Source organism: Panulirus ornatus, chromosome 27 (assembly GCF_036320965.1).
Source record: "Panulirus ornatus isolate Po-2019 chromosome 27, ASM3632096v1, whole genome shotgun sequence".
NCBI classification, from domain to species: Eukaryota; Metazoa; Arthropoda; class Malacostraca; order Decapoda; family Palinuridae; genus Panulirus; species Panulirus ornatus.
Window position 1 is genome coordinate 2893988 of NC_092250.1, and position 12517 is coordinate 2906504.

The 12517-nt window shown below is 35.2% G+C and overlaps 1 protein-coding gene across 6 annotated transcripts in view; it reads left to right on the forward strand.

Moving 5' to 3' along the window:
- Grip163 (gamma-tubulin complex component 6) overlaps positions 1-12517 on the forward strand; it is a 94425-nt gene that overhangs the window by 44629 nt on the left and 37279 nt on the right. For 3 of the 6 annotated variants that reach the window (XM_071678097.1, XM_071678096.1, XM_071678098.1), the window contains exons 1-8: positions 1895-2051; positions 3380-3679; positions 4137-4274; positions 5137-5267; positions 5643-5899; positions 7961-8105; positions 9362-9558; positions 11747-11891. In XM_071678097.1, the coding sequence (XP_071534198.1) occupies positions 1910-2051; positions 3380-3679; positions 4137-4274; positions 5137-5267; positions 5643-5899; positions 7961-8105; positions 9362-9558; positions 11747-11891 (1455 nt within the window). In that variant the 5' untranslated portion in view covers positions 1895-1909. Of the gene's footprint in view, positions 1-1894; positions 2123-3379; positions 3680-4136; positions 4275-5136; positions 5268-5642; positions 5900-7960; positions 8106-9361; positions 9559-11746; positions 11892-12517 lie in introns of those variants that run through there. The other 3 variants (XM_071678100.1, XM_071678101.1, XM_071678099.1) reach the window with 2 other exon arrangements.

The following is a 12517-nucleotide window of genomic DNA, read 5'->3' on the forward strand; positions in this document are numbered from 1 at the left end:
GGGAATTTCGTGTGTTGCTAATTTTCTTCGTAATTATGTCTGACTATGACCTATAAATGCGTCACTGTCACCCAGTTTTTGTCTGTAACCTCGATATGTGACGGTTCTCATATGGCTGCAACGGGTTTATTTTTTTATTCTTTCCTTCTTTCTTTTTCACCCTCGAGGCTCTAGTTACAGACAGAAGTCCACTTTAAGCCTGGGCCGTAATTGAAATAGAGGTTAATGGGAGAGGGGGAAAAAAAAGACAAGGGAAAATATCTAAAGCTTTTGGAGGAAATGAAAACACTGTCTTTTAAAGGTGCCAGATCATAGTTATAGAGAAACACATGAAAAGGTAAAGAGTTCCAAAGTTTCGAAGTGTACGGAAAGAAACAGTTAACAAAGCGGCCCACCATTGAATTGCCAACGACCACATAGTAATTATGTGTTGCAGCCGCTTGGCGAGTACTGCGTCTAGTGATGGATGTAAACAAGCAGCCAGCTCTTGAGAACAAAACCCGCATTCTTTATACTCTGACCTAAAGATTATCTTATTCCATTTATTCCTTAACTTTTTGCGATCGACTGATTACCCTAACCAAACTATGCCTCAACTCTGCTACTGTGACCCCAGGTCTTTCTCAGTGACTTCATATGTGGTCATATGACCAGTGTATGTATTAGTCTGACTATAGGATGGGTGATCATGAGCCCAGTTTTATCTGATTAACTATTGATGTGACGGATATCTGCAGCTTTGGCTCAACGTTAAGAGTGCAGTGTATTCAACATTTTCATCCTTATGGTGTTATGTTCTGCACATAAAGGCATTTCATGCATATATCTTAGGAATCATTCGTATAATTACAAAGATGTTCACTTTTTTTAAAATGTTCATATCAAGGTTTGGTGTTCGGCTAGTCGTCACACCAGCGTGGTATTATGCTCTATTGTAAGAACGTTTAGTTTTACAATAATGGCAGTTTTTTACTCTCCTATGGCTTGGACCTCTTGTTATTTCGAGGGATGTATTTTCAAGTTCTACCTGGCTCTTGGGACAGTTTCTAAACACTGTTCCAAGTATAAAGAATATTAATCTCATGTGCTGACATTATGTCCATACCTTTCAGTATCAGGAAACAAGTCTAAACCTATCGTTACTAACATAATAAGAAGATACATGAACAATCTAAACCTCTCTTTAAAAAACTAACGAGAGGATGCAAAAATTCTAACAAAACTCGAGAAAGTATATTCTTTCAATTAACCACTTCTACTGTCAGCAAGTAAAGAGGCACGGAATCTAGCTAGAAATTGGACTGTCAGACGACAGAAAGCTTTGAATGTTGTTAGATGCTTGAAGATTTTTATCTCTGGTAATAGATGAAATCGTTGAATCTTTTAATTGTGTGTATGTAAGTCAATTCAATGGCCGTCAGCAGCTTAAGTTCTGCGAGCCAGAATTCGTACCTCGATGACAATCTTGACTGAGTAAGCAATTTAGAGACGATTGCAGCTGTGCTTGGGTTAGCTATACTTCCTCGCTCTTCATCCTACAGCTAACAGCTTTCTGAAGGCCGGTGAAGACGTTAATGTTCATATATACATATATATATATATATATATATATATATATATATATATATATATATATATATATATATTGCTACAAGATTTTTCTCTATTTCATTGCAAGTTTCGTTTCTGATGTCCTCGTTGGCATTATCCTTTCTTTTTTTATTCTTTGTGTGATGGTGGCGAATTAGTGTGCTTTTCGCCTTGGTATGTTTTTGTTTTGTCTAACCCATTTTTATATACTGGGTTTGCTCCTTGGATTCATTTTTCTGTTGAGTATTTTGCGCTGCCAGGATATTCAGTTCACTTTGCTTCATTTGGTTACCTTGATGTGTGTTTATCAATTGTGGCAATGGTTGCCATAGACGACCGTAATTCACGTTATGGCCCGCCTGGGTTCACATCCTATGCAAGGCAGTCGGACCACAGACAACCCAGCTGCTCATCCTCCCCTTGGGCCTGGCCTATAAAGTGGTTACTTGGCTTAGGCAAGGGTGTGTATATACACATAAGAGGAGGGACATGGTACATATTCATAATGCTAAGAGACGAGGCAACACGAATGGTAAAACCTATATTACACGAATAGTAATGACACTTTCAAACCTGGTGTTACTTTTTTCGTCTTACTCTTTTGTTTTCTAATATTTTCTGATAAGGTCTGTATCTTTTTTTTCACGTGGCCATACATCGATTTTCTTTCTCTGACCATGGAACAACTTGCGTCTGGTCTGGTAGCTGTATGATTTTTGTGTTGGCCTTCAGACTTGTTTCTTGCTACATGTAATTACGGGTTGATTATTATTCATTTCTGACTCGGGGTTTGTGTATTTGTCTGCGATTTGGTCTCTCTCTCTCTCTCTCTCTCTCTCTCTCTCTCTCTCTCTCTCTCTCTCTCTCTTGCACACCAAACTTAAGGTTGGTTTGTTTTGATGACTTCCAGTCTTTGTAGTTGTATTTGACCTTAGCTCAGGAGCTATAATACCCCCCCCCCAAAAAAAAAAAAAGACTCACTTTGGTGAAGACACTGAATGTGAAAAGCATTGTGAGACTAGAGTAAAATGTTAGTCCAAATTACCCAGACTAAAAGGGCCACTAGCCAAGACACTTATTTCAGCTATTGTAAAAAGCATTAACCATTGGACCATTTTTGCACACATAACCTAAATTAACAACCTAACCCAATTTGATGAAAATTTTAGCTCAGCATCTATCTTGACATACACCCCTTTGTATTATAAAACTTGAATCTTTATACTGTATTTTTGTTTCTGCATATGTGTGCATTTGTGCAGCATTTGCTCATATACGAGGGATTTCGTATTTATAAGGACGTATGTATATGTGATTCCCTATTCATGCATACAGGGAAAAAAACTAAGTTCATGGGGTTCCATCTCATTCTCTCATTTCTATTATATACTTCCTGGAACTTTTTAATGTTTTAAGTATTTACTTTTTTCTTATCAGCATGTTCCATTTTTCCACACCTTACAAAATTATTTCTTTCCACAGTGTCTGATCCTCCTCTCTTTTAATTTCTTGTTATTTCTTCCATTTAATTGGTTCTTCCCTAATTCAAAGATCACTATCATGTCTTGAATCAATGAAATTTGTCTCCCCATTTTCTTCTTTTCTGTAGCTGTCAAGCACTCTCATGCAAAGCTATTTCTGTGTGGAGACCAAGCTGGTTACATATACAGAAATTCTGGCTACAAGTATGTTCATTTTTCTAAGGGTAAGCAGGAGAATTGTGCATATTTCATATCAGGCTGTGGAAAGAGGCTTAAGGATATAATTTTTTTTCCATCTTTCCTTTCAGATCTCTCTGTGGCATCAGATACAATGCAGATACTACTACATCAGAGAGAAACAAGTGGTAATGAGGATGATTCCCAGAATGATGCCTCTAAAAGAGCAAGACCTGGGGACACTGTTAGTGTCTTGCAAGTGCATACTACACCTGCTGTTGACAGTACGATTAGTCTTGTGAATCAGTTAGTTGCACACTATTGTCAAGATTTTCGTGATGGGATATATTTTCGTAACAAAAGAAAGGAAGATGATCTTCAGAGAAGACTTAAAAAAAAAGTGTACTCCATCTTACTATCACATAGGAAAGGTATGGTGCTTATTTTCTGCTGCACTTGGAATTGCTCCATTTGAGCGTAAATGAATAAATCTGAGTAACGTGCACATGGACATAAGATGATAATTCTTATATTATGAATATTCTCGTCATTTACTCATCAAATCAAACTGTCAACCCTGCTTTCCATTACTTTGGTGTATATATTTTATGAAAAGTAAGCATTGATAAAACATTGTTCAATTCATCCATTATCTAGCTCCACTCTTTAAAATTAGGCAGGTTAACTTATTCACTAAAGCATTATTTATTGATATAATATCTCCAACTACCCAGTCCCTCTGGTCTGCTTTTATTCACATTGACTCTCAATTTCCTTTCATACAATCTCCCAAATTCAGTCACCAACATCTGCATAAGTATGAAATAATTTTTTATTTCACAAAGATGTAAGATCCTCAACTTGATAAGTGGTTTTCAATTTTGGCAGATTATGAAAAAGAAAACTCAACAGTGAAACTCACTGAATTAGAAGAGGTCATATGGCAGACATATGTGTTACGTCAGCATCGCAGATATGATGATGGGAACTCCCTAGACAGGTGCTTACATTTTCTTAAAGAACATGGTATGTATGGACATTTTAATACATTTGGCTTATCCAGCTTGTTACAGTTCGTCATTTTTCCATAGGATAGTATACTTTCAAACAATTGAGCAACCTTTTCTTAATATCATTTATCCCATCACATGCTGCCCATTTTTGATTTTAACAGTCATCTAGTCCTGTTGCAGAGTCCCTTAGATGCTGTAGTAGCTTTGCCTTTTTACCGTATTTTAAGATACTTTTGACATTAGCCTTGAGGTGGATAAATGTTAGATTCATATTTTTGTCCATTTCTCATTAAACTCTAACTGATATTCTTGTAAAGTAAGTTTGATGCACACCTTAGATTTTGCCATAAATCTTTCATGTTTATCTCTTCGTGTAAGTAATAAATTGATAATCCTTAAGTTATCATATTTACTCTTTACATCTTTTTGTATGTGCAGAAGTATTACAATAACTTCTTTTATTTTTCTGACACATTTCATGATAAGACTGCTGTTTCCTCATGCCTCCTTTTTCTGTGTTTCTTCTGTGACATCACCCTCACTCTGCACCTGCCTCTCTCTATATCACCCTTACTCTGCACCAATCTTGCTCTGTCTCACTCACTTTGTACCATCCTTGCTCTTTCACCACTTTTGCTCCATCTCTGCCCTTCCTCCATCACCACCCTGTGGCCCCTGTCAAACTCCTATGAGTAGAGCTCTGCCTTTATGTTGCTTTCCTTCCCATAATTTTGATATTCCTAAATTCACTCACATACAGGTTGACAGAATCATGATGTTTTTCACAGGCAGAGTCCCCTCCTTTTAGTAATTCAAATGATATTCATTTCATATTTATTTCCCTCTACTTCAATGGGCACTTTAAATTCCATCAGGTCATTTGGAGGCAGGCAGTGATGTGAGAAATGTTCTGAAGTTTCTTGTGGCCCTCAAAGGATGTGGTGGGGATACAAAGAAGAATGCCAGTCTTGCTCAGATAACACCTAGAATTGTTCATATTGGGAAGGTAAGAATTAATGTTTGTTTATTTTAAGGTTACATATTTTAAGGTATACGACAAATGACATTGTGAAGCTTGAGTACTTGAGGATGTCAAAGATCACCTGCCAACTTATAACCCATCAATTCACTTTATTAGATGAGTTAGAATTCAGGTCTGATGCATTGCCCATTAGAGAAGCTACTCATGTCATTCATAGGGATAATTTTTCCATTTTTCCATCAGAATTCACCTAAAAGCATTTTGATTTAGCTATAAATCAAAGATAAAAGACAGAGAATAAGGATTAAAAGAAAAATCTTTGTGCACAGTACATTTTATTGTCTCATTAAATTACATGAATTTTGCAGTTAACATTCATTATTTGCATGGTTATCCCAGAGTCAGCCTTGTTTCCTGCCATCTGGCCCACTGCAGTATGGTGACACTTTCCTGCAGTCTGCTGAGTATAGGCCATATTACATGCACTTCCCCCCTGAGATATTTTGTCTACCATCCTCTTTAATTGAAGAAAGTGGATCTAAGAAGAATGCCTCTCCTTTCGGAATTGAAACCCTGATGGATCTTAGCAAAGCACCACCTGGGACAGGGATTAGCCCATTACTCCTTGGGAAAAGTCAGAGTGAATCATGTGATGGGTAAGTTATCATTTAATCAATAAAAATTTTAGCAGAGCAAAATTATTCATTCAGTATATTAGGAACTAATATTTCATTTCTATTATTACTTTTGCTTATTGACCATTCTCTGTTATATCTATATACATATATATCTCTGATGACATTAGAGTCTCCATAACTAATGAACTCCAGTGCTGCTTCTTAGCCTTTAGCACCTCCCCTTGAACAGGCCACTGGCAGAGTGCTGCTCAAGCACAGTGTTTGCAGAAGCTTCTACCTAAGGTTCCTAATAACTTCTGTCTGTTATAAGAACATGAGAAAAGTTTATTGCTGCTTCCATTACTGTCTCTCTTAAAAACACTGAACATCATGATGTTGGGTTAGTTACTAAGATGTTTTTAATTAGGATCATTGGCTATTAATAAGTATTGTGGACTTGCTAAAACCTTTGGTGGAAAGTAGCACAGTAGATGAGAACTTACAATATCAGTCAACATTTATGTACCCGAATTTAGTTTTTTCACCCAAGTATATCACACACTGGTTTTCCCTTTATTTGTCATAATATCACATCTTATGCTTAGTTTTAGCCTCTGTACTAACAAAGAACAGTGATGTTAAATTTAGGTAATTTTGCTTTCAAACAAGCAGTTGCCTACTTTCTGCTGTTTCAATAACTCACCTTCCCTTGCACATTTCTGCAGTCTGACATAGTAGGTTGGGCTTAGCATGAAACTTCCCTCTTGAGCCATGTATGGCTATGAGTATCACACAGTCATTCTCTTTTTACTGTTTATGTTTGTTGTTGTTGATTCATATTTACTCTTAATCAACGTTCATATAGCATGTGTATTTTTCTCAAGATAGAAAATTATATAGGCAAATCATCTCTTATGTTTGGAGTGTAAAAACTCACTATTTTCAAATTGTTTCTATAATTCCTTGGCTTTTTACGATGAGATGTTTATGATTTTGAGACTACAATGCATAAATGATTATTTTTAACCATGCAGCACCTGAATTATCCTCATGAAAAGATTTTGGTTATGTTCATAGGTTACCTAGAACATTTATTCTTTAGTTTTCTCTAAAATTGAAGGCAATTTTTTCATGATTTTTATACTCACATGACCTCTTTTCTGAAAAGCAGGTTGGCTTGTTTTCATTAAATAAAGGGTTTGTCATTCATTGAAAACAACATAAACGGAAGCCAAAAATATTTCTTTATAAACATGTACTGTAATCTAAGAACCTCTCTTGGATTAGAATTTTCATACTTGTGTTCTGTTGTACACATTAGTAAGGTAGTGCCTGAAGTTGAAAAATGACCTTAAGTTGTTCACATCCACTCTCTAGCTACTCTGTATAATGTAGTGAAACCAAAGCCTCCATCCACAAGAATCATTCAACACATTTTCTCATAACTGATTTTAAAGAACAGCTGCAGAAGCTTCTGTCGACAGCTTCATCATCTCTGCCTGTAATAGATTAGTGTCTGTCACCTGTCATCGGTAATCAGGATGTTCTGTAAGCCACTATGCACAAGTCGGCTAACTTTGAAAAGTCCAGTAAAAGTCTGAGTAACTAATCTGGCATGATTGAATAAACATTACTCACTCTGTGCAGAAAATTACAGCATTATCAATTTATGAGAAAAAAGGTCAGAAGAGAGTACTTAAATAAATAGGGATAGAGGTAGAAAGACAACTTTCAGGTAGAAAAGCAGAGAGAGTACATTTGTAAAAGGTTTTTAAAGCAGTATTGTGCATTGACATTGGTGTTCAGAAATTGTTTTTCAATTTTAAAATTTTAAAATTGAGATAGATTAATATGTACAAGATTTTAAAGGAATGTAGATTAATCTTTAAGTTGGAATTCTGCTTGTTCTCTAATGAATATTCTGTTAACAAAAGTTATATGCATACTGGATTTACAAAATAATATTTAAACAATTCTGTTTTAAACATGAGTATAGTCATGAATTTCCAACAGTGTATAATTTGTGAATGGGAAAATCATTGGTAAATATCCTTGTACATTAAGTGATGATTGAACAGTAGCACAAATAATTTTCCTCAGAGCACTGGGAGCCTTGCTGCAGAATCATTGTGGAGAGATGTCCCCAGATGCAGTATTGTCCATACCTGAGTTGCCTAGCAATGCCCAGGGATACAGTCATTTCAGCCATCTTCCCACTACCTTGCCCTTACCATCTCCAAGTGCCGTAAGTCTTACAGTTCAGCGCATTTTACTGAGGCTCTAGTTCATCCAGTTGAAGCATATTTTAACTTTGATTTTTTTTCACTGCCACACCTTCTCCTTTTCATACACATGGTCTGTCTCTATTTCTTTTAACCTTTTGTTAATGTATCTCTGATCATGCAGTCCTACAATGAAGTCTTTCTTTCATACCTCAACTTTCTGCTTACTCCTTGTCCAAATACTCATCCTAATACTCATTTTTTTTGTCATATTGTGTAACAGTCCTGAGTTATACAAAAATATTCTTATATGTGTGGTAAGTGATCACCTGTCATACTCTTTTTTAAAACCACTGGATTTGGTTGCATGATGAGGTTTTTCGCTTCATCTTTAATGAAAGTGGGCTAGACCCAAAGTTACACAAAAACTGAATGGTAAATCATCATTTGCTGCATCTATTACCTACCATGATGGCTGTTATCATTGCCATGAAAGCTTTTTTTTTTTTTTTTTTCAGATGGTATTACATCTAGCATGTTTATAATTATACCTTGTGATTATATTTTTGGTTATGTTTTATACATTAATCTGTTGACTAAATAATGTGCAGGAAAGGTTTACAAATATTTCAAACCATGAAATGTATAAAGACCAACAGTTGAATTTCTAGTGAAATTTTAAAGTTCTGGATGTATAATGCGTCCAAAGTTCATTAACATAAGTTATTTAGAGGATGCACATTGAGACACTGGAACATGAAAATGATAAGTAAGGAAAAATACAAATACAAGTGAATTTCAGATGCTTTATGGATCTATCTATCTATATATCTGATGGCCATTCCAGAGCTTTATAGATCTATCTATCTATATATCTGATGGCCATTCCCTTCTGGAACTCTTATCCATTCTTCCTTACACTGTTCTCCACTCTGACAACTCTAATATCCAGCACAACCTTTCTCAACCTTTCATTCACTTCCCCTCATAGTCATTTAAACTATTTTGTTCTTCTCTTCCATCATATGTAGAAATATTTTGTGTAAGAAAAATTACTGAAAGAATATGATTTGGGTGAGAGTGTTGAAGCAAGAGAAGACAAAGATGAATAGGAAAGGCAGTGAAGGATATGGATGGGGACATTCATTGCATCTGTAGCATAAGAGACTGCATGAATTGCCTTAATATTTATAGCAGAATCTATAACATAGATTTAGCTCAGAATTGTGGTGGAAAATTTTGGATATACAGTGGTATACATTAAAGTATTAAATTTTAGGTTGGAAGTGATGAAGGGTATGCATCATCCCGAGCAGCCTGCCTCCAAACACCTGAAGAAGATATTGGAGATATATGGGAAGCTGTACTTCAAGGCCCGCCTTTAACCTCCCGTCGCACCTGGGAGACTCTTGACCATATTCCTTTAACTAAAGAGAAATTATACTTGACTGAATCAGGACCAGAGTCTTCACACAAGTAAATTGATTTACTCTTTTAATATTGAATAATAATGTTGATTTGATTTTTTAGCTTTGCCATCAAAAACATCATTGTGACCACTGAACCTACTGAAATTATCCATGTCATTACTTCTGTGAAATTAGTTTCTGCCTTATACCTGACTTGTGAATTGCCTTTATTTTCATTTGCCAAGCTGATTATTTTGTACTGATGTTGTAACATATACTTTAAAAATATTAAATTCTGTTGAACTTTGTCATATCCATGCCTGTCTGTCTTTACATCTATCTCAGGCTTTGTTGTGTGATCTGTATTACTGTCCTAATATCACTCCTGATTTCCTTATATATCCATATATAAGCAAGATGATTTGCATGATGTTACTGAAAGATAGAGTGAACTTATATCCTTGTATTTTGCAGTTTAAAAACCATCAGTAATATTTCCTACCTTTACCTAAGTATTTTTCATAAAGTTTTAGCTGTCATAGTAGGTCCTTTGCTTGTCTTTAAGAAAGCAACTAAAAGAATAAGGATGAGTAAAAGAGTGGGATAAACCAGTTTAATACGCTTAGAATTGGGATGTGAAGCATGGGGTTAAAAGAAATATTGGAAAGCAAAGGATATTGTTAATTGCAAAACTAGTTTGAGTTTCACATAGTGTAACATGAAGAAGGAGTGCTGTGAGGTAATCTATAAATGTTTTCAAAAAGAATGTAACTCTGCACATCATTATGATAAAAATCCCACTTTATTTTTACATAATTAGACCAGAGAGTTATTAGTAAACTAAATGACTCTTATTTCAACATACAAATGGAATAAGATTAATATTCTGATTACACATAAAGTATAAAAGTTTTTAAAGGCAAAAAACAATTGATTACCAACACAGCAAATTTTTGAGGTTAAAAGAAATAGCTAAAAGTTTAATACTTATTTAAAGAGAATATAGCAGAAAAAGGAAGTTATAAAAAGACAGAAAATACTGGATATTAGAAGAAAATTGAAAAAGGAACAAATGAAGGATGCAAAAGAGGATTTTTCATGTTAGGGTCAATCATTTGCTTCTGGCTTTACTTCACTAAGGTGGGAAACAGTGAACAGTTATGAAAGAAAATATACAGCAAAATTTAATGCCTGTCTGTTGTATGACACATCTAAGCCATTTGAAAGTAATACTCAGGAGAGACTTCAGAAAAAATTTACAATTAAACTTGAGAGAATGGAAACAGAGAGAATGGTGTATGATTATTTATCCATAACAACAGATTGGAAGGGATTAAAAAGAAATTCTAGTTTTTAAAAATTCCAGTACATAAGAAAAAAGAATAATTAGATTGACAAGAATTCTGTGTAATATACCAAAAAGGTATCAAAAAGCCCAGCAAGAAAGATGGAGAAATGCATTGATGTTTTTATCATCAAAAATCTTCAAGAAGTGAATAAAAATAATTTTCAGTGAGGACTAAACAAATGGCAAAATGCTTGTGGCAACAGACAACATGAGTACTATGAAACAATCAAGATACACTGCAAGTGCCCTGAGCTAGCCTAGCCTCATGGCAAAATATTCATCATAGTTATTCTAAAGTGGCATCCCGAAACACCTTAAAAGTAAAACAGAGGAATGGAACATCTGGATGGTCTTGAATTGCTAAAAGAACTTTAAACATACAGCTCTAAAAGAAGAGGAAGTAATATGATATGTATACATGGCAGCAAATAGAAAGTCAAAAAGTGAACATTTTGCAGTTAAAAATCTTCTTATTTCAAAAAAGAAAACTGATCAAATTGACAAATATGCCTGGAAGTTCAACAAAAAGGTAGTGGGCAAAAATATACCAGAGTCCTGTTTGAAAAATAGAGAGGCTTTTCAATGTTCTGCCCATTGAGATACAGAATTTATCTGGAGTTTGTGCTGAAATCTTCAAAAAAAAACCTTGACAACTGGCTCAGGAAAGTACTGGATCAACCTAAGGTAGATAACTACAAGTGGGTGATGGCAGAGGACATGATTCGATACTATGCCAGATCTGCAGTTGTAGTTGCTAGTAAGTACGTTGGTGATCCTTCTTTCTCTCTCATGTAGGTATACATCATGGATGAAATATCATGCTCTCTTGTTGCTTTTAGAGAAAATAAACTGTGAGTGGCTTAATTATGCCACATAAGTGAATTGACATTGATTTGTGACCTTTCAGTGTTTGGATGTTGTACCAAGAGCTTTGGGGAAGTTTAGGAGGTCATTATGTTCCCGTTCTTCATGTGAAGTCTATGAAGGAACTATGTCAAGACCTCTTGAATCTCATGATTGGTGTACCCTCACTTAGTTTTCCTTGGTCTGCAGTAAGTTGTCACAAATAGTTGTTCCATCTTTTTTTAGAGTTTTATCACTTCTTGAATTACAATAAAAAAATTTTAATTTAAAACTTGTTGTTTACATTTAGGTATAGTTCAGTTTCAAAGGCTTAGACATTTGTTTATCAAATACTCTTAATGATCAGTGGTGAGAGCTATCTTAAAAGCAACAGTAACTGTTTGTAACATTCCAGATGGAGTTAATTGTTTCCTAAACTAGGGATGACAATGAAGAATTAAATGAGTATAAAATGAGTATCATGAGGGCCTGGTGAATGTGTTAGATGTTATGGTTGTGATGAGGTATAACTGGGATGAGGGGGCAAACCAAGTAATAGATTCCTTGTGAATTGTATGCTGAATAACAGAGGAAGTATTGAAAGCCTTACACAAACTGAAATGTGGCAGGAGTGGTTGAGATTACAGTTGAGTTTCTTGACAAAGAGAGTTATAACATTGTTGACTGGTTAGTCAGGCTCTTTGATGTTGGTATTTGATGTTAATATGACCCAAGATGAGATGCAGTATGGGTGAACAGTACTTATATGTAAAGGTAAGGGGAAAATTATACATGACAGCTATAGAGTGGACATGTGGAAATGAGCCTATTCTTT